The sequence below is a fragment of the Gigantopelta aegis genome, chromosome 15 (assembly GCF_016097555.1).
Source record: "Gigantopelta aegis isolate Gae_Host chromosome 15, Gae_host_genome, whole genome shotgun sequence".
NCBI lineage: Eukaryota > Metazoa > Mollusca > Gastropoda > Neomphalida > Peltospiridae > Gigantopelta > Gigantopelta aegis.
In genome coordinates this window covers 17,349,474-17,372,664 of record NC_054713.1, presented here as the reverse complement: position 1 = coordinate 17,372,664, position 23,191 = coordinate 17,349,474, and the positions used below count along the sequence as shown (strand labels likewise).

Below are 23,191 nucleotides of genomic sequence, written 5' to 3'. Positions count from 1 at the left end.
AAGTCATACCGTGGTTCTGTTTATCAAGTGTGACTCACTGTCACAGGTAAGATGATCATGGCAGCTGTGTGAAAGTCATACCGTGGATCTGTTTATCAAGTGTGACTCATTGTCACATGTAAGATCATCATGCATGGTGTCAGCTGTGTTTAAAGTCATACCGTGGTTCTGTTTATCAAGTGTGACTCACTGTCACATGTAAGATGATCATGCATGGTGTCAGCTGTTTAAATTCATACCGTGGTTCTGTTTATCAAGTGTGACTCAACAGTTTCATAACTCATTGTCACGTCATGTAAGATCATCAAATCGTCTTAGCTGTGTTTAAATTCGTACCGTGGTTCTGTTTACACAGATTTATTGTTAGAATGTTTTACTATAATCTGAATTTAATAATAAGTAGCATAAATAACATAACAGCTAATGAATATCCAGGTTGTTGTTTTTTGTCTCGCCTTTGCACAGTATTTAAAAATGTTACTAGCCCTCATAAAAACTTTGGCTAGTGCTCTGTGTATTATAGTAAAACTGCTGGTTATTCCCACTAGCACAGACTAAAAATTAACTAGCTGGGACCGGGTGTTAGATGATTTGTCAAACATGCTTTATGAAAAAAAAAGAAGAAGAAAGAAGTGTTTTATTTAACGACGCACTCAACACACTTTATTTACGGTTATATGGCGTCAGACATATGGTTAAGGACCACACAGATTTTTTTAGAGGAAACCCGCTGTCGCCACATAGGCTACTCTTTTACGACAGGCAGCAAGGGATCTTTTATTTGCTCTTCCCACAGGCAGGATAGCACAGACCATGGCCTTTGTTGAACCAGTTATGGATCACTGGTTGGTGCAAGTGGTTTACACCTACCCATTGAGCCTTGCGGAGCACTCACTCAGAGTTTGGAGTCGGTATCTGGATTAAAAATTCCATGCCTCGACTGGGATCCGAACCCAGTACCTACCAGCCTGTAGACCGATGGCCTGCCACGACGCCACAGAGGCCGGTTATATGAAATAAAAATGCAAAACATAAGTGTTATTTTTCTGGCAGTGGCAATGGCTTCAATTTTTTTATGTTATAATTTAGCTTTTAGATCAGTTTCTTACAAATTACAAGTGCTAAATCAGAGAAACTTGGTTTATGTCTGCACCTATAGATTTTCATCACAATGCCCATATGGCTATTTCTCGTTCCAACCAGGGGTAGCATTTAGCACAGTCTGCTGGGTGCTTGCTTGAGGTGCTTGCGTAGCAGGATTGAACCACCTCAGTTGATCTCGTTCCAACCAGTGTATCACAACTGGTCAAAAGCCACAGTATGTTCTTTCCTGTCTGTGGGAAAGTTCATATAAAAGATCCCTTTCTGCGTTAGGAAAAATACAGCTGGTTTCTTTTGATGACTACGAGTTAGAATTACCAAAAGTTTGACATCCAATAGTTGATGATTGATTAATCAACTCATGTGGTTTCGTTAAACATTACAAACTTTGTTCCAGTGCATCACAACTGGTATATCAAAGGTTGTACGTGGTATGTGCTATCCTGTCTGTTGAATAGTACGTATAAAAGATCCTTTCTAATAGAAAAATGTTACAGGTTTCGTCTCTGAGACTACATGTATATGTGAAAATTACCAATGTTTGACATCAAATGAATAGCCGATGATTAATAAATCAATTTGCTCTAGTGGTGTCGTTATAATAAAACAAACTTTTTATTCCCTAATATATATATTTTTTAATATGTACAGAATTATTGGGGGATAAAATCTAGTTTGGGCTTATACAAACATTTGGACAACCAGAAATACTTTACAAACATAGACCTTGCCTTGATATTCTAAAATAACAAAAATGGTTTGATACATGTGTACATGTGTTTAATTTCAGGCTAGAAAAAGCTCTAGTTAAATAAATTAAGAAAAAAAAGGTTAGTGGCAGCAAACTGTAAACAATCTCTTTAACGTGGGAGTTTAAAACTAGAAATGTTTGTTATTTCAGTCTGAAGAAGTGAATGTTGACAACAGGACCTATTGGGCCGCAGCGGGTCGAGTGGTCGCGTTTGTCGCTTGGCTCATCTCTAGCGGACTGCTGTCCTGTGATCACTTCTCGACAATATCTCACAGTGTGCGCTGGATCTCTAGTGGACTGCTGGCCAGTGATCACTTCTCAACAATATCTCGCAGTGTGCGGTCGATTCCTCTCTTTGCGGACGGCTGGTCGTACTTTCTGGGCTCACATGTCGTCATCAGTCAGCTTGTCCAGCTGATTGCAGGATACCAGTTGATGCTTGTTATCGCAGGGTTTCTTCTCTGCCTCCTCTCAAAAGTGATAGGTGGAAGGAAAAGGTAAAAAAATAAAAATAATTGAATGACATAAAAAAAAAAGTGTTATTTCGATGCAGGTCTATGAGAATTGAAAATCTGTGTGACTCATTTATCGGTTACGCAGAAATAAATCCATATAACTCATTTTGTTTTTGCGTAACCTGTTATATCTATGTAAATGGTGCTCGAAATTGTGCCCGGGTGAAAAAAAAGGGAATGAAAAATTAGATTTTCGCGAGCAATGCGTGAATGAAACGACTGTTCCCGCAATTTTTAGAGGCCTATGGTATTAAAGGGACGGAACTAAATAGCTTGAAGTAATGGTGAATCCAGATAAGCAAGGTAGAAATTAGGGAATATTTCAGTTCAATTACCTTGGGGACTTGTAGCCTAGTAAAGTAAAAAATTTTATTAGACCACCCACACCCCCTCCTTATATTTGGTTTGAACCATGTAACTGACAGATATAAACCACTATCCTGAGAAGACACACTGTAGGCCTTGTTCTTTTTTTATTACATATGGATTACGGATCTGTCGGTCTTAGAAATCATGAAGTAAAGTTTAAAAAACAGAAGAAAAACCCCCCCACAATGGCATACATCTACTTGCCTGGAGGACTAGCATCATTTAACAGGGGTGTGGTCTAAATGGAAAATATTTCACTAGCCAGCCAGACTAGTACCAACTAAAATTTACACAAGTATAAGTAGAAATATTTCACAATTTGAGGCGATGATTTGGAATGGGGATCAGAAAATCACATGTTTGGGGTTTGATATTGCAAGTTTTTATTATTGAGTTAAGCCCTTCCATCTTTTGCATTATGTCCAAATGACGCCCTTTTCACATTTTCACTTAAGGTTGTCTGCTCTTGATCTCGAGGATTGTCTAACCTGGCTGCTGTGTATTCTGGGCAGTGTGTCGTCTCCAAGTTGGGTCGGAGCAACTGTTTTGTCGATGATTATCGCAGCTAATTTTATGACATCTTTGGTCGGCATTTTGTGCACAAGAGACACGAAGAAAGATCAGAAGTGTATTAGAAGGTGAATACTAAACCCTAGTTATTAGTTGTCTAACCGTCCGTCTGTCTCACTTATAGTTTTCTAGATGTTTTTTTTTGACAATACCTTGAAATTTTTTTTTTTTTTTTTTTTTTTTTTAGAGAGTTATGGCCCTTGAACTTAGGAGATAAGAAAATTTGTTGGGCCCAGTAGGGAACATGTATTGCTTTAGCCGTACTCTCTGAAGGCTTTTTTTTGGCGAGACATAGCCCAGTGGTAAAATGCTTGTTTGATGCGTGATTGGTTTCGGATCGATCCCCGTCAGTGGGCCCATTGAGCCATTTCTCGCTCCAGCCAGTGCACCCTGGCTGGTGCATCAAAGGCCGTGGTATGTGCTGTCCTGTCTATAGGATGGTGCATATAAAAGATCCCTTGCTGCTAATTGAAAAGAATAGCTCATGAAGTGGCGACAGCGGGTTTCCTTCCTTGATATCTGTGTGGTCCTTAACCATATGTCTGACACCATGTAACCAATAGTAACATGTGTTGAGTGCGTTTTTAAATAAACCATTTCCTTCCCCTGAAGGCTTGTTACTAATAAAACATGAACGTGAACACTTCAGTTGGTGAAGAAGGTGAACTAAAAGTCTTTATGGACAGGTTGTGTCATGAGTGTCATGTGGTGTCATTTTGAGATTTGATTGGTATCACAAAATTGGCAGAATGGTTTTGAGTAGTAGCTACAGTTGATCACGGTGCATATATCTAGTGGTGTAAAAATACATTGAAATATCAATATGTTGCAATAGTCGGTGCCTCGATAGCAGTGAATCAGCAGTTAATTCAACTAGCGATAACTATTGCAATTGTTTACTCAATTTTCAATAGTGTGCATAGTGAAAGCAAGAACAACGTGGGCTTCAGGCCCAACAAAAAAAATTGTTTGTTTCCGGTCACCCGACCGACCCTAAACTTTGCCACCGACCCTGAACTTTTTTTTTTGTCTGCTGGGGTGGGGTGGGGTGGGGGGAAACGCACAGAGAAGTTGTGGTCGCAGATCGACAAAGCAGACGACAGAAGTACTCAAGTAGAATAACTCTTACACGTTAGTGTGTGTGCGTGGGGGGGGGGGCAGCAGCGATGGTTTTTATACACCCCCACCCCACTTTTCGGCACCTTCTTACGCCGTGCCCTGGACCCATTCACTGGCGTTAGAGACTGGACCCAGACTGGACATGCCTGGACGTTGAATGGATATGAGCATAACTAATTTGTTTGAAATTGGAATCATTAACACGTGCTCTTATTAGGTACCACGGTAATTGGTGAGACACGAGATTGCATGACAGTACGGTAACGTGTGTGACGATTAAACGGCTTTTATTACAAACTGCTAAATACTGTAGGCCTATAGAGGAAAATATATCGTATTATCGTAACTCCAGTCATCTCATACATTGTAGGTTTATTTTCCCAAAACAACAACATGCGATCTCAACAAAACAATCAAGGATTTCTCGATACCACATGCACAGACTACAAGTCTTCGCGGGGTTTTTTTCGCATGCAAAAGTGAAGGTCATTTGAAGAAGACGTGGTACAATTTTCGTTGTTGGCTACTGTTTATGCCTAGTACCCAGAATTTGTTAATATACACGGGTGTAGCCTGTAGGAAGATACCAAAAAGTGGGTTGGGTGGGCACACACACGTATAAAATTAATATATAAACCATCTATGCTGCTACAAAGTACCCGCTTCCTACACCAGTGATGTAGATAGGCCTATCAACTGCTGAGCATGGGTAATAATTAAATAAACGGAATATTCAAGAATGACCACAAACATTAAACAGTTCACATTTATTTCAGTGTTTCAGTTAATTGGGAATAAATTAATTTGGGTGATTTTAGCATGGGTCCATTCAATAGGCTAATAAACATTAAAACTATAAGTCCGTCCCACAGAGAACGCCTTAGCCCGAGTACTCTGACTGTAAGAGAGCTAGACGGACATTTGAACATAAACACGCTCTCATTATTTATGTCCAAATGTCCATCTAGCTCTCTTACAGTCAGAGTACTCGGGCTAGGAACGCCTTTTTTATTACTATGAAATTTACTACAAGTTATTCATTTCTAAGCCGATTGATTTGTAAATTTCACACACAATTAGTATTGTTTTGTTATTTCCAATACAAGTTGGACAAATCTGTGAACTTTTTGTGCAAACATGTATTGACCAACTTGGACAAATTTGTGCAGTCATCCTCTGACAAAACTGGACAAAGCTGTGAAGTTTCTGTGCAGTCATCTACTGACTTTTATAGGTGAAAGGAATAGTTTGAACTTTTTTTGTTTTCCTGTCTTTTGAAAATGGCATGTGAAACTTAAAACTGACATTGACAGTGAGATTGTTTTTATTTCTCTCTGGCTGCAAAGAGTAAACTAAGATTTTTCAGACAGCTTGCCTTCATGTCTTTCATCTTGAGACTGAGTTTTTCTCTGGCAAACACATTTAATGTAGGGTAACCTTTCTTGAACTAATAAAAAAAAAAAAAAAAAAAAAATCCTACCTACCTACCCTACTTTTTTGGGCCATGTTACCTGAAACAAACTTCTTCTTTGTTTTGGCCTTATGTTATAAATGTATTAAATATGATTTCCCTACCTAGTGACATTATTACAAATACAATGTAACTAAGTACAAACACATACATAACATACAAACAAAAAAATACATACATAATAATATGCGTGCACACTCACCCAGACAAACAGATAAATACATACACACATACATACACACATATCTATTCATATTACTGTTATCAAATAATTTAAGAATTCACAAATCTATTGTGCTAATAGTACTATCACTATTGCAATACTATCACAATAGTATTTTAACTAGCAATGCCATTGCAATAGTAAAACAGACTGCAATAGTCGCCCCTATATATATCCAGACCTCACCCTATTATGGTAGTTTTATCAGTGACATCTCTTTCTGCTAATAGTGTCATTGTGGTATTTAATTTTTCACTCCAGAAATGTGCACTATTCCTGTAATGCAGGGTTTCTTTAGAATTGTTATAAAATCCACTAGCTATGGGATCAGTGATTTTAAAAATTTACTAGCCATGATTAAAAATTCACTAGCCCTACTTTACTTTAAGTTAATACAATTTTACTAAATAATAGTAGTAATCAGATATGTCACCTAAAGAGGGAGATAGAGCTTAAAAACACTAACATTGGGGGTTTGGAGCGGGGGAAGGATATTCATATTTACAAAATAGACTTAACGGCAACATTTGACAAATGTTTTTTACTAGCCCAACATTGAATATCACTAGCCATGGGAGTGGGGCTACCATAATCTAGAAACATAATATAACATTACACCCCATTTTAGTCCCCTTCTGGTCCAACCGTAGGTTTTATCTCCGTCCTTCTGTTTGTCTGTTGTCCACATAGTTTTCCAAATATATATTTTTTAATAATGCCTTGATGTGTCCAGCTGAAAGTTTGTGTATAGCTGTATCCTGTACTGTTACAGATCAGGTTAAGACTTTTATAGTGTGTCCAGCTGAAAGTTTGTGTATAGCTGTATCCTGTACTGTTACAGATCAGGTTAAGACTTTTATAGTGATTTACCTATTATTTACGGCTTTTGAACATGGGAGATACAAAACATTTTTTATCCATACTTTTTTTGTGTGTGTGCAATGCCTGAAGATTTTTGTATCATTTACAGATTAAGTTTAACTTTCCTGGTGATTTACCCATGTTTCACTGAGTTATGGCCCTTGAACTTGGCAGATCAGAAATTTTGTTTGTGCCGGTAGATGACATATATTGCTTCAAATGCTTGTTTTGCACAGAAACTCTTTCATACACAGACATCCCATTCTGAATTTACTCTCCATACATCTATATTTCAGAACTAGTGCTATCAGCATTTCTTTATGTTACTTTTACCAGATTTTATGGTTATTTTGTGTTTGTTTGTTGTTTTCAGAGTATCTCTTGGCCAAAGTGAGACACCACCAGACCCAGATTCAAACGTAACACATGTGTCACCCGACAGTGCCACTACTAATGAGCAGTCATACAGTACCAGTCGTCAGATCGTCGCAGATGACCTTGACCTCGAGTTCAGCACCATGTCAGTTGACCCACTGGGTGTCCAGTTGAAAAGAAGTGATTCTGGTTCGTTTTCCTTTCTAACGGAGCAGAAGTCGAAGTCGTTCAGTAGCTCTAAACTGTAAACACGGCTTCTCAGTCTTGATTCTGTAAAGGAAAGGAATGTTTTTTTAGCAACACCTCGGTATATTTTAAGCTACAGCCGTTTGGTGTCTAATGTGATTATTTCAACACCTGGCCTGGTGCTTATAAAACTTTTAAAGTCTAGACTCGAGACTCTAATAGAGTCTGAGACTTGTAACATCATGACAACGCCATACAAATTGCATGTGTGTGATGCCATTTGACATTGAGTCTCTCCTTTTATAAGCATAGGCCCTGGGGCCTAATTCACTAAACTGTCGCAACTTTGCGATCTCACAGTGCATTGCTGAAAGACTTGCAAAGAGGATGCTTTGTTGTCTTGCAGAGCCTAAGAGACCGTTGTGAATTAGGCCCCAGGTCTAGATTCTAAAGGCTGTTGCAAACACAGGCAACACGCCACAGCAATGACATCATGACAACTGTTGCTGTGGCTTGCCACAGTTCTGTCGTGCACACAAGCAACAGGGCTTCCACTGTGCAAAAAAACTTTAATCCCCAGTCCCACATATGAAGAATAACTGCCTCGCATTTCTAACAATAAAGCATTTTAATTTGGAAACGGCAATAAAAGAAAAATGAAATATTTCTTATTTGTTGTGTAAAAAGTCGAAAATAATGTCACAATGGCCTGTCACAAACTATAGTTTTGATTTTATTTTGTTTTCTTTCTTAACAATTTAAAAATAGCTGTATAAATATAAAATATGTGACTCACATTCTTTGTGTCGATCGTTTAGCCAACTGCCATTATATTCATTTAGTGAGCATGAACTTTTGCCTGTATTCTGATTGGCTACAACAGCACTATGTGTCACAGGAAATACAACCTATTTCCGTTCCACACGTGTTGCCTGTGCTCTTTTTTTTCTTCTGCTTCTTCATTCATTTCATTAATTTTATTTTATTTTATTATTATTATTATTATTATTATTATTTAAATTTTTTTCATTAATTTTATTAATTCATTGTTATTTCAGGTATCTTCTCATGTACTGGTTCTCTCAGCAGCATGGCGTCCATGTCCAGGCTACCTACTGGCGGCAAGCCAAGACCAATCCTCACACCTTCTAGACTGAACATCATTAGGCCATCTGTCTTTAGTAAGTATTTAACACCATTGCTTTTGCTAGAACTAGGACGGGTCGTATCCCAGTGGTAAAGCGCTCGCTTGATGGGCGGTTGGTCTGGGATTGATCCCCGTCGGTGGGCCCATTGGGCTCTTTCTCGTTCCAGCCAGTGCACCACGACAAAGGCCGTGGTATGTACTACTCTGTCTTTGGGATGGTGCATATAAAAGATCCCTTGCTGCTAATCGAAAAAGAGTAGCCCATGAAGTGGCGACAGCGTGTTTCCTCTCTCACTAGCTGTGTGGTCCTTTCACCATATGTCTGGTGCCATATAACCGTCAATAAAATGTGTTGAGTGCGTCGTTAAATAAACATGTCTTTCTTTGCTAGAACTTTCCCACCATTTCATTGGTTATTTTTTTTTGGGGGGGGTTTTCTGTTTTGTTTTGGTTGGAAAAGTGTCGGAGAAATGAAAATTTGTCTAAAGTATGTATGGGTTATGCAGAAATACAAAATTAAGCAGCTATTTCGGTGTTTTATAACCCTTCGTGATGTCTTAAATTTATTGTGTGAACAAAAATTAGATTGAGAAGAATTAGACTAGCATAAATGACACAACAACAAAATGATTGTTTTAGTAAATATTCAGAGGTCTGAATTTACACTCTTACACTCATCCCATTGCAGGTGAAACCAACTCTATAGGACATGCTGGACAACAGCAGATGACGAAGCCTTGGAACAGTGATTCCCAGGAAAATCTCTTCCAGCTGTCGAAACCTAGGAACAGTGATTCCCAGGAAAATCTCTTCCAGCTGTCGAAAACTAGGAACAGTGATTCACAAGGTAATCTTTTCCAGCTGTCTTCACGCACAAATGACAGCCTTCATCTCTTCAGTGAGGAAGACAAGCACACAGTCCCAGCGTTGAAGCCATCACTGTTTGACAGCATAAACTTTACTCACAAGACCAGTTGTGGACAGAACGCAAACATTCCTAACAAGACCAGTTTTGGACAAAACACAAACGTTCCCCACAATACCAGTTTTGGACAGAACGCAAACGTTCCTAACAAGACCAGTTTTGGACAAAAGACAAACTTTACCCACAAGACCAGTTTTGGGGAAAGCACAAACTCTCTTTTTACTGGCAGCCTGTTCTCTCAAAAGTCGACTATGGATGGTCAGATGTTTACACAGAATCCTTATCACAAGCCAGGCAGTCAGCATTGTAGATCGCCAAATGGAATATTACAGGCACCCAGACTCTTCGACAGTGCCTGTAGAACAAGTAGCAGATCACAGTTCCCAGAGAATTTGAACTTCAGTACAAATAGTGCTGGTCATCAAAAAGTGTTTAATTCCAACATGTATGCAGACAATCCATTTTGTCGTGTCCAGGAAAGCAGGACTTCTCCCAGAAACAGGAAGTTCAGAGCTAGTGGTTATCCAGTCGGACGTGAGAGAATGTTGTTCGATGATGACAGTTTCACCAGTGTCAGTACTAACTGTGTGGATCAAATTTATAAGAAAGGTAATAACTGTGTACTGTTCAGGTCAAACTCGTAAAAAAGGTAATAGTCATGTACTGTTCAGGTCAAACTCGTAAGAAAGGTAACAGCTGTGTAGTGTTCAGATCAAACTCGTAAGAAAGGTAACAGCTGTGTACTGTTTAGGTCAAACTCGTAAGAAAGGTAACAGCTGTGTACTGTTCAGGTCAAACTCGTAAGAAAGGTAATAGCTGTGTAGTGTTCAGGTCAAACTCGTAAGAAAGGTAATAGCTGTGTAGTGTTCAGGTCAAACTCGTAAGAAAGGTAATAGCTGTGTAGTGTTCAGGTCAAACTCGTAAGAAAGGTAATAGCTGTGTACTGTTCCGATCAAACTCGTAAGAAAGGTAATAGCTGTGTACTGTTCAGATCAAACTCGTACTGTTCAGATCAAACTCGTAAGAAAGGTAATAGCTGTGTACTGTTCAGGTCAAACTTGAAAGTGTAAGAAAGGTTATAGCTGTGTACTGTTCAGATCAAACTCGTAAAAAAGGTAATAACTACTGTTCAGATCAAACTCATAAGAAAGGTAATAGCTGTGTACTGTTCAGATCAAACTCGTAAGAAAGGTAATAGCTGTGTACTGTTCAGATCAAACTCGTACTGTTCAGATCAAACTCGTAAGAACGGTAATAGCTGTGTACTGTTTGGATCAAACTTGTAAGAAAGGTAATAGCTGTGTACTGTTCAGATCGAACTCATAAGAAAGGTAATGGCTGTGTACTGTTCAGATCAAACTCATAAGAAAGGTAATAACTGTGTACTGTTCAGGTCAAACTTGAAAGTGTAAGAAAGGTTATAGCTGTGTACTGTTCAGATCAAACTCGTAAGAAAGGTAATAACTACTGTTCAGATCAAACTCATAAGAAAGGTAATAGCTGTGTACTGTTCAGATCAAACTCGTAAGAAAGGTAATAGCTGTGTACTGTTCAGATCAAACTCGTACTGTTCAGATCAAACTCGTAAGAACGGTAATAGCTGTGTACTGTTTGGATCAAACTTGTAAGAAAGGTAATAGCTGTGTACTGTTCAGATCGAACTCATAAGAAAGGTAATGGCTGTGTACTGTTCAGATCAAACTCATAAGAAAAGTAATAGTGTGTATTGTTCAGATCAAACTCATAAGAAAGGTAATAGCTGTGTACTGGTCAAATCACACTCATAAGAACGGTAATAGCTGTGTACTGTTCAGATCAAACTCATAAGAAAGGTAATAGCTGTGTACTGGTCAAATCACACTCATAAGAACGGTAATAGCTGTGTACTGTTCAGATCAAACTCATAAGAAAGGTAATAGCTGTGTACTGTTCAGATCGAACTCAGAAGAAAGGTAATAGCTGTGTACTGTTCAGATCGAACTCGTAAGAAAGGCAATAGCTGTGTACTGTTCAGATCGAACTCGTAAGAAAGGCAATAGCCGTGTACTGTTCAGATCGAACTCGTAAGAAAGGCAATAGCCATGTACTGTTCAAATCGAACTCGTAAGAAAGGCAATAGCCGTGTACAATCAAACTCGTAAGAAAGGTAATAGCCGTATACTGTTCAAATCAAACTCATAAGAAAGGTAATAGCTGTGTACTGTTCAGATCAAACTCGTAAGAAAGGTAATAGCTGTATACTGTTCAGAGCACTCATAAGAAAGGTAATAGCTGTGTACTGTTTAGATCAAACTCGTAAGAAAGGTAATAGCTGTGTACTGTTCAGATCAAACTTGTAAGAAAGGTAATAGCTGTGTACTGTTAAGATCAAACTGATAAGAAAGGTACTTTGTTTGTTTTGTTTAAAACGACACCACTAGAGCACATTGATTTAATCATCATCGGTTATTGGATGTCAAACATTTGGTAATTTTGATGTTTAGTCTTAGAGAGGAAACCTGCTACATTTTTCCATTAGTAACAAGGGATCTTTTATATGCACCATCCCACAGACAGGATAGCACATACCACGGCCTTTAATGGTAATACAGTCTGATTCCTGACCTGGGGTATGTTCAGCCAGACTGAGAAAAACACAACAACGTCCGCTAGACTGGTTTATGTGCTTCCTGATAAACCAAATGGCCACGTCGGGAATCAGTCGATTAGCTGAACTTGGGGCTAGTTATTAAGGAGTGTATAACATTTCTTCCTGTTACAGCTTTATAGTCCCCTGCCAGTCCAACTGGATGGGACAATTGATGTTGTCTCTGTCCTGCTGTCTGTCTGTCCGTAAATACGTCCCACATATTTTGTTTTCTGGATTTATTTATTTTTCTCAATGCCTCAAGATAATGAGCTAAAAGTTTGGGTGTAGGTTTATTATGTAGAGTTACAGATCGAGTTTGATACTCAAGGGGATTTACACACTTTTCAAATAGTTATGGTCAGATCAAGTTTGACTTTTAACAGGAAATCTTTTAAGGGCCATAACTGTCAAAAACTGAATGTATTCATGTTTGAAAGAATTATGGCCCTTAAACATTGGGCCATTTCTTGTTCTAGCCAGTGTACCACGACTGGTATATCAAAGGCCACGGTATGTGCTATCATGTCTTTGTAATGTGTATAAGATCCCTTGCTACTAATGGAAACATCCTCTATAAGCAGGGTTTCTGCCAGAGGGTAAAACAGGTATGGCACCATACCCAAATGTTTTGGCAGATTTTTTTTCTTTTAAGTTAAGCGTTTGACAAAATTAATTACTCTTATCATTACTGTATGATTTTCATAACCGGGCCATTCCATTGGCATGGTAATGATTTAAGCCAGGACATGACATTCTGACTCTTATGATGTCCTTCACTAAAAATCCTTTTTAAATGGAAATGCAGTTTTATCATTTATAGACTCGTTACATATAGTAGTATAAGCATGTCAGGCCTAATTTTGTTTTTGTAAAAAAAAAAAGAAGACTTATAAAGTGAAAAGTAAAATGTGCCAGGACGTGACGAAAATGGACATCACTTTTTTAACACTGCAGTAAATTCCAAAACTCTGCTCTCCTGATAGAATGTTTGCTTATTGAAATACATGTTTAAAACAATATCCATTCTATTTCTAAATGCCGTATATCAATTTACAAAAAAAATATTCTTTATGATGTAACATTTACTTTTAAAAATTTCAGTACTAGCCAAGACGTGACGAGCTAGGACGTGACTTTTTGTCCAGTTCACTTATACAACTAATAAATGGCATATATATCAAATACCACTAATGAAACACTGTTAATTTATGAAATCAATGATATTTACTTGTTTTAAGTGTTTTTATCATCAAAATAAGTTAATAAAATCCTAATTAATTGAACTGTCATTGTGCAAAATAAATGTTCTCATACAATACAGGCCTTTCCCCAGGATTTTTTTAAGGCGCTTACATATTTAGCATCATTATAACACAAAAATCAAGCCAAAAGAAGTGGGGTAGTGAGTTGAAAACAGTTAAGTGTTTGTCTTCAATCCATCAAATCATGTTGGGGTTTTTGTGTGGGAGGAGGGGGGGACTTTTTTCTAAAAAAAACCATCAATTCCCCACCCCCAACAACTTCATAATTTGCCTCATGTTGTTGTTGTTGATTTCAGCGTCGTGTTAAATGCTTGTTGTGATTTCTGCTTGTAAAATACCTAAGCTAAGAATGCTGACTTCACAGTATATTCCATTTATAAAAAAAAACTACCAAAAAACCCCCAAAATGTTAATAAAATTAAATTTTACTTTTAAAAAAAAATCCAGCTAACTTATTAAATGTCATCTCACAGTTTAACAAATATATATCTAGCATTATCTAACAAATATGATTATTGTAAACTAATTCAGTGTACGTTTAACTGCAATTTGTATAAATACTGCACGCACATTTCCTGCGATCGCGATCTCAGTGCGTGCTCTCGACCATAGGTACAAAATTAACAAAGACAAAGGAAATAACGAAACTGCAGTTAGGTATTCATTGATGCAAACAACTATTGTTTTTCTACACATTTACATCAAGATTTACTTCTGTGTAATCGTATTGTTCATGTCCGCAACGATATCTCTTGACACGTGGGTGTCAGTTGACTCTGAAGCGTGACGTATATTACGCCGAGAGCTTTCCTCAGTTCAGCCAACGAACGTTATTCCTAACGTTCGCGAACTACTTGATTGGTGTCCGTCGTGTCCATTTGGTTTAACGTGAAGCGCACAAAACAGTGTAGCGAACGTTTTGTTTCCGCTCGGTCTGGCTGAACTCAGCCCTTGGGATAGCCGACATGTCGTTCGGCCCTGAACTGGCATGTGTATTCAAATTGACATGCATTGTCGGTTTGTTTTTATTACTTCGGTTCAAAGACTTTACAAAATTAAAATAGCAAGTTACATATCTTCCAGACATTGAATCGCTGTCACATTGCTGTCATACATGTCGAATGCATGCGTTAAAATTAATAACCTTGATTATTAAAATTAGCAAACATCATAAGGCATACGCTGTATTCTGGTTAACACAGTTTCTCGTTACCGGTCGCGAGATCGCTATTATGCTAATTGAATATGTGGTATTATTATGTTTGAGGTGTCGAATAGATTATGTAACCGTTTGTTCACATCAGAAGATAGAAAATGAAGTTACGGATCACAGCTCCATTGTTTTGTATACATGTTACAAATTAAGTCGACACGGTCCTGCAGTTAAGGCGCTTACCAGACATGAAGGCGCTTACTTGGCTGGCTAAGGGAGCACGGGCCGTGTCGGCTTATCGCTCTAGGGAAACCCCTGCAATATTCATATAATATACTTTTATAACCAGTGACCATACTGTCAGCAACATTGTTTATCCTGATGTTGCTAAGTCTGGTGATTTTTGTCTTACCTTTACATTACAATACATGTACAAATTAAAAAGATGCAAGTGTGGCATAAATGTTTGCATTTAGCTCAGTATTGATTGTACAAATGTAGCTACATTTCTCATAAATTACATGTCTGCATCAGTAAAGCTTCATTTATAGTTCTATCTATGAATGTTCACCTCGGTGCATGTCAAAATTTGTTTTTCAACTTTATTATTTTAAAATTTTAATTACATTTTTTGAAGTTTAATTTCTTTTTAATGTTTTAAATTTTTTTTTTACATGCATTGAGATAGATATCTACAGATGCACTATCAATGACACTGAATAAGCAGGCCAGACATTAAATTCTGTAAAATTCTTGTTTGCAATTTACCATATATTTTACAATTAATATATTATTATATTTTGCTTTTTGTTGGTATTTTTATGATCATCGATTTAATTGGAATTCAAAATAAGAAACCCAAGTCAGTACAGAAATTATAGTCTTTGGACAGTTTCTTCTTTCTGTTCATCATTATCTGATAGGCCAAACTATCAACAATGTACATGTGTATATTAATATAGACTGTTGATAAATGACAATAGCAAAAATCTCAACAACACAATTGATTTGAATTCCCCCCAACCCAAGTTTTATCTTCCACATATATCTTTATCAATTACATCCTTCACCAGTCCTTGGTTTTTGAAAATTATAGGTGAGTGGGAAATCACACACCTCAATATGCTAAGGCGAGTGAAAAATCACTCTCTAAAATAAATAAAATAGGCAGTATAGCACCGTTTGGATTTTGACTGATACGTTTACAAAATTGTCTATTAAACCAGTATTTCCCGATTTGTTCAACAAAGAGAAATACTAGTTTAACGACTGCATGGAAGCCACTGCCATGTTTTTATTATTATTATTTTTTAATAAAATGGCTTTCCTCTCAGCTAAATAAGCTATGAAAACAGTGGAAATAAATATACTCATCTATTTTATGTGCGTCGTTTGTTCAGTGTAACGTGCGCTATTTTTTTATTCTCGTCAAACTGAAATTATGTGCGCTTTACGAGAGAGATCGCACCCACGCACCTTAAAAAGCAAGGTCTGCTTCACTGGAGAAATGTTGGTTTATATATGCCAATTCATGTTTGGATACCTGTATCTGCCAAGGAATAAACTTAAGATTTTAGCAGCACATTGTATTTGAACAATTCTTTGACACAATATTTATTTTATTTGTACACCAGTTTGAATTCACAAAATGGAACATTTGGTATAAATACAATATTCTTTAAATTGGTGGATTATCAATAATTCATTGTTTGGTCGAAGCATAGAATTAATTGATAATAGTATTTTTGTATCTACATAAATCTGTGTTAAATATTTGAACATATTCCCACGAACGTCCAATTTTTCCGTTTCCTATTCTTGATGGTGAGAGCAAAAATATTGAAAATAAAAGCAATTTCTTTTAGGTACATGTGCATTATCTAGTCAGTTTTGCCAATTTCTCTATATAGAGAGATATAATACATTTTTAATCTTTACTCAGTTTAATATATGCCATCTTGAATGTCACGTCCTGGCCCAATGTCACGTCCTGGCTCAAAGTTTGAGGTGGTTATTTTAATAATTTAATACAACCAGTAATCATTATACCTTTTATTTATACTTGGAACATTGAGAAGAAGGAGATTTAAAAGATTTTTATTTCTGAAAAATAGTTTTAAATAAAACTAACTTTTATATGTCAAATCAGCCAGGATGTGACATTATATATTTTAAAAAATAATTTAATATACTAATTATGATATGAAAGAAGGGAAAGTAGCATTTTCATATGTAGTGTATTTTAGATAATATGATGTCCTGATACCTAATTTTTAAATATGACATAACTAATGAAATATTACCAAGAAACAAATGTCACGTTTTAAAATAAAACTGTCATTAAAACCCATAAAACATAAGTAAATTGGCAATAAAAGTATATTTGTATGTGCTTAAGAGTGTTAACTTTAAGCTATACTAAAAACTTAGTTTAACAGATCATTTTAAAATGTCCAAATGCATGAACCAAATACCACGGAATGGCCCAACCCAAACCTTAACCCATTTTCTTTCTAGGGAAGGCTCCCCTCTCCCATACCCACTGTTGACTGTAGTTGCATTCAATTCCATAGCGCCATACCCAAAAATTTCTTTCTGGCAGAAACACTGCTAAGACTATATCAAAATTACGACATCCTATAGCCGATAATTAATAAATCGGTGTGCTCTAGTGGTGTTGTCAAAAAACCAACCTTTAACTCTTTTTGTTTGTATACCATTAAATTACACATTACGTATAGCTGTTTGCTTTGTTATTGGTAAATCAAATGTGGTTCTGGTTTTTTGTGTACATGCCTTGGATCCTAAGGTCATTCATTTCAACTTATTTTTTTTCTTCTATCGTATTAAGATTCAAGCACGCTGTCCTGGGCATCCACCTCTGCTGTCTGTCCAGGACAGTAGGTTATAAGTGATTAGTGAGAAGAGGATTTACTATAGTAGTCTTACACCTACCCACTGAGTCGTTACCGGGCTCCGAGCCTAGTTCTTATGACAGTATCAGCCTTGCATGTGTACAATGGCTTAACCATGACACCATCGAGGCCGGTTTAGACCTGTATTTGTCTTATTAGTAGGTCTGACATGAGCATTGTCGTTTTGTGTGCAGTAGACCTTTTGTCATAAACTGAGATTCTGATTGTGTTGCATTGGTTTTCACACTGACAAACCGATCTGGTTATGTCCACTCTGTATGAAAATGACAGTAGTCCGCTACCTTGCTGTTTCTTCTTTTTAGTTTTAATGTAGTTTTTTGGTTAAGATATAAATAGGGAATAACTGGTTATTGTCTTAAGATATCGGCTTTATCCTGCGAAGGTTAGAATGGCGAATGCAGCGAGGCTCTGCCGAGCTACATGTACATTCACCATTCGACCTGAGCAGGATAAAGCCGATATCTTAAGACAGTAACCAGTTATTTCTTTTATCCTGCAATCCTACGGGAATATTCGGAAAATCGTTATTTATTCCAGTTTTGTGTATGCAAATCGAGTATTGTCAACATAGCAAGGCTTTTGCCGTATGACATCATACAAGATGCATGACGTCATTATTTGTAAGACGCTAGCTACATTCTGTCACATTAAAAAACGTTTCTAAACTCAGAGTTTAGGGGCACGTAAAATGAGTTGCCCGTTGCCCCGTTATTTGCTAAAATGAACGGTCACGGATCGACCAAAAAAATGGCTAATAAAATTTGCAAGTGGCTAAAATTTTCTATCTTCTGATTTGAACAAACGGTTACATAATCTATTCGACACCTCAAACATAATAATACCAAATATTCAATTAGCATAATAGCAATCTCGCGACCGGTAACAAGAAACAGTGTTATCCAGAATACAGCGTATGCCTTATGATGTTTGCTAATTTTAATAATCAAGGTTATTAATTTTAACGGCATGCATTCGACATGTATGACAGCAACGTGACGGCGATTCAATGTCTGGAAGATATGTAACTTGCTATTTTAATTTTGTAAAGTCTTTGAGTAATAAAAACAAACCGACAATGCATGTCAATTTGAATACACATGCCAGTTCAGGGCCGAAGACATGTCGGCTATCCCAAGGTCTGAGTTCAGCCAGACCGAGCGGAAACAAAACGTTCGCTACACTGTTTTGTGCGCTTCACGTTATTAAACCAAATGGACACGATGGACACCAATCAAGTAGTTCGCGAACGTTAGGAAGAACGTTCGTTGGCTGAATTGAGGAAAGCTCTCGGCGTATTATACGTCACGCTTCAGAGTCAGCTGACACCCACGTGTCAAGAGATACCGTTGCGGACATGAACAATACGATTACACAGGAGTAAATCTTGATGTAAATGTGTAGAAAACAATAGTTGTTTGCATCAATGAATACCTAACTGCAGTTTCGTTATTTCCTTTGTCTTTGTTAATTTTGTACCTATGGTCGACAGCACGCACTGAGATCGCGATCGCGGGAAATGTACAATTTATACAAATTGCAGTTAAACGTACACTGAATTAGTTTCTGGGTATCATTTGTTAGATAATGCTAGATATATATTTGTTAAACTGTGAGATGACATTTAATAAGTTAGCTGGATTTAAAAAAAAAAGTAAAATTTTATTTTATTAACGTTTTTTTTGTAGTTTTTTTTATATAAATGGAATATACTGTGAAGTCAGCATTCTTAGCTTAGATATTTTACAAGCAGAAATCACAACAAGCATTTAACACGACGCTGAAATCAACAACAACAACATGACGCAAATTATGAAGTTGTTGGGGGTGGGGAATTGATGGGGTTTTTAGAAAAAAGTCCCCCCCCCCCCCCCCCCCCCACACACACACACACAAAAACAACCCCAACATGATTTGATGGATTGAAGGCAAACACTTAACTTTTCAACTCACTACCCCACTTCGTTTGGCTTGGTTTTTGTGTTATAATGATGCTAAATATGTAAGCGCCTTAAAAAAATCCTGGGGAAAGGCCTGTAATTCATAAATAAATATATATACAAGTTTTGTATTGTTATCGCAAATATAGAAGTTATTTGTATTTACTGCACTTCAACAAATGATTTAAAGAGTATGTTTATTGAAAATCTTCTCTGATATAATCGAGTCTAGTCGAGTCGGGCTTATGTCACCTGAACTATATTTTTGGTCAGTAACCGAAAATATAGAGATTTATCTAGTCATCATATCTTGCTAATGTATACAGTGATTGCTGGATAATAAGTGTAATACTACAAGATTACATACAGCAACAAAAATGATTCATTTTGAATCTTTGTGTATTATTTAAAAACCTGTTACTGTAAAAACCATAACTTTGGACATATTGTCTCATATCCCCATGACTTTAAATCAAATAAATCAAAACACAGGATCTGGGTACTTGTTTGTCGCAGCGCTGGCAGTAATTATACTAGACTTTATCAACACCTAAATATACAGTTATGTTGTCAACAAGACTTGGCAGGGATAGACAGACAGGACAGAAACATAACCTACATGTGTAGTCCCATATAGCGTGCTATTATTTTTTAACATGGCAGTCCCCCCCCAAAAAAAAAAATCCTGCTAAGAAAAAAATATGGGCTATAATACCACAGCATGGGTTGAGTGGAGGGTTTGTGTTAAGTTGTTATCATGATGTCAACTGACTGTGATGCAAATATATTAAAAACGTTCAGTTAGAAAAACAGTTTTTATATGATGTCTCATAACTGATTTGTTTTCTTGTATTTTGCAGGGTTTTCGTGGACTCCAGTTGTGATCGGGTGTGTTTTGGGGGCCAGCATATTAATCAATGCTAGTCTAGCTGTGTACGTGTATTTATTTTCGTCCGTTTGACGTACATGTAACTCTTCCTATAAACAGCTGCCATTACTGGTGACTACATGTAATGCCATTTGGAAGTACTACCAGAAACCTGGGCACTGCCAGTTATAAATACTACCAGAAACCTGGACACTGGCAGTTAGAAATACTACCAGAAAGCTGGACACTGTCGGTCAGAAATACTACCAGAAACCTAGGCACTGTCAGTTAGAAATACTATCAGAAACCTGGGCACTGCCAGTTAGAAATATTACCAGAAACCTGGGCATTGCCATTTGGAACTACTACCAGAAAGCTGAACGCTGCCATTTGGAAATACTACTCAAGAACCTCGACACTGCCATTTGGAAATACTACAGAAACCTGGACACCGGCATTTGGAAATGACTTCCAGAAACCTGAACACTGCCATTAGGAAATGACTTCCAGAAACCTGAACACTGCCATTAGGAAATACTAACAAGAACCTGGACACTGCCATTTGGAAATACTACAGAAACCTGGACACCGGCATTTGGAAATATTACCAGAAAGCTGGACACTGCCATTTGGAAGTACTACCAGAAATTTAGGAACAACTCTTATGGGGCCTGAAACGATATAGATGTGTGTGATCATACATCAGGATGAGTCTTGTTTTATCTTTTATGAAAGTGCAAATGTGTCCATATATGTACGTGTACGTTTTATTGGTGGTCACCAGCAACATTGCTGGTTGGATTACCCTGCATCTAGTCTTACTAAATTGCTTCATCAACTTTCCTACTGCTAGTTAAACAAATTTTCCTTTTCAAGAGTATCGAGTTTTCTGCCATGTATTGAGGGTAGGGTGGGTGGGTTTGCTAGTCCATATGATATGTCAAGGTTATTAGCTTTTCTGGCTATTGTTGGAAAGGTTGGGTTTGCCACCTCATAACAGAAGGAAGGTTGAGTTTGCTATTTTAGTGTAAAATGACCGTTAGGAGAATGTTTGCAGAAACGTATGCTGGTGGATATCTGATTTAGATGAATTTTGTGTAAATCATAAAAAAAAAATTTCTCGCCATGTGTAAACAAGTAAATACATGTAATACTTGAGAACTGTCCAGTACATTAATATACACTCACAGGATCCATTGATGTTTTTAACAATGATCCATCATCCCTCAAAGTAGAGCTAATAATTTTCAGCCTGCTTCATAACAGAATCCTGAACTCTTATTAACGTGCCCTTTTACCCTTATGGTTTCGACACGTCCTTCACAGGTCACAACTCTCTCAAGGTCAGTGGTGTGGCCTTGGGACGGATAATGCTTCATAACTTAATGGCCCAAATCGTTAAGACGTCTGCATCAATGTACCTTTTGCAACATTTGAGATGTATTAGAACTTATTTCAATGTATCACAATATGACACCAATAACGTCAGATCTTTAGGCTGAAATAGGTGGTGGTGTGTTTTTATTTTTATTTTTTTTATAATGATTTGAACAGACTTCTGGTTGCCCAACACTTTGAAATATTGTCTCTTACAATGGTTTTCACGAACCTTGAAGTTGACGGACAAGAACACAGTTTACACTGATGTAATCATTTTATTTGGAAACGCAGGTATGGACCAAACTTCCGATGTGACATAACTAAATGTGCTTCACAATAACTATTGCACCCACCTCATTAATGAAATAGACATGCTTTTTACATGCACTAGCCATTGGATCCAAATTTGGCATTAGATAGCCTGGGCTCAGTTCCACTAGGCGATCCTAATGCTAAGATCACATTAAGGGCCCAGGGCCCGGTAACACAAAGCACTCGTAACACTTGGTCACACGTACACCACACATTATGTATGGTGTACGTCTGACGTGTGTTACCGAGTCCTGGGCAGCCGCCCTGCTGGTCAGTTGTAATGTCATGATGTGACCTTTGGTATCACATGTATTGTATTATCAAGCATCGGAGGACATGGCATAAATAGCGATATCATGCATACAGTATTGACGAGCAATATTTTAATTAAAAATGAGAACATGCAAAATGTGTCGTACGTTTAATCTGGAAAATGGATAAAATAAAAATGATAAAACAGGTTTTTCTATAACAAGCGGTCGGATAATCATGTCAATGTTTTAAAGAAGTATATACATGTAATTCTAAATCGGATTCATACTTGTCAAGTTTTTACAAACATTCTTCTAGCCATTTTTCTTTTATATATATATATATATATATAGTTAATTTATGTAATAAATGTTTTTAAAATAAGTAATTTTTGTTGAATCTTTAAGTCGTGGGGTTAGATTTAACTCAGTCGGTTGAGTACTTGCGTCACAGGATCAAACCACCTCGGTGGATCCATTCAACTACTTGGATTTTCTTCGAGTCTAGACCAAAAGTTTTATAAGCACCAGGGCCCTGTTCCACGAAGTGATCTTAGCCCTAAGATTACCGTATGCGCATAGCTACCCTATGCACTTAAGTTGATCTTAGTGCTAAAATTGCACTTTACTTACCGTTTATTATTTAGAATATACATTTCCATTCACCTGAAGTGTTTTTTGGTAATCCTGGTAATCCTGGTTTTTGTAATACCACAAAATGCATTTTTCGTATTTCTTAAAAACGGACGCACGTTTGAGAAAAAACCGTTGAGCAGACAAGGTCTAATCTATTTTTAGAAGGGATATTTCCATTTCAATGTCACAGACGTTGGTATACCACGTGACCGTT

General features: G+C 37.2%; 1 protein-coding gene across 1 annotated transcript in view; it reads left to right on the top strand.

Annotated features, from left to right (window-relative positions):
* Window positions 1-22,726, top strand: part of LOC121390192 (transmembrane protein 201-like) — a 31,300-nt gene extending 8,574 nt beyond the window's left edge. Inside the window, exons 5-10 of the mRNA XM_041521950.1 lie at window positions 2,003-2,349; window positions 3,192-3,374; window positions 7,354-7,544; window positions 8,600-8,722; window positions 9,377-10,222; window positions 20,391-22,726. Of these exons, the coding sequence (XP_041377884.1) occupies window positions 2,003-2,349; window positions 3,192-3,374; window positions 7,354-7,544; window positions 8,600-8,722; window positions 9,377-10,222; window positions 20,391-20,491 (1,791 nt within the window). The 3' untranslated portion in view covers window positions 20,492-22,726. The remainder of the gene's footprint in view (window positions 1-2,002; window positions 2,350-3,191; window positions 3,375-7,353; window positions 7,545-8,599; window positions 8,723-9,376; window positions 10,223-20,390) is intronic.
* Window positions 22,727-23,191: the final 465 nt, after the last annotated feature.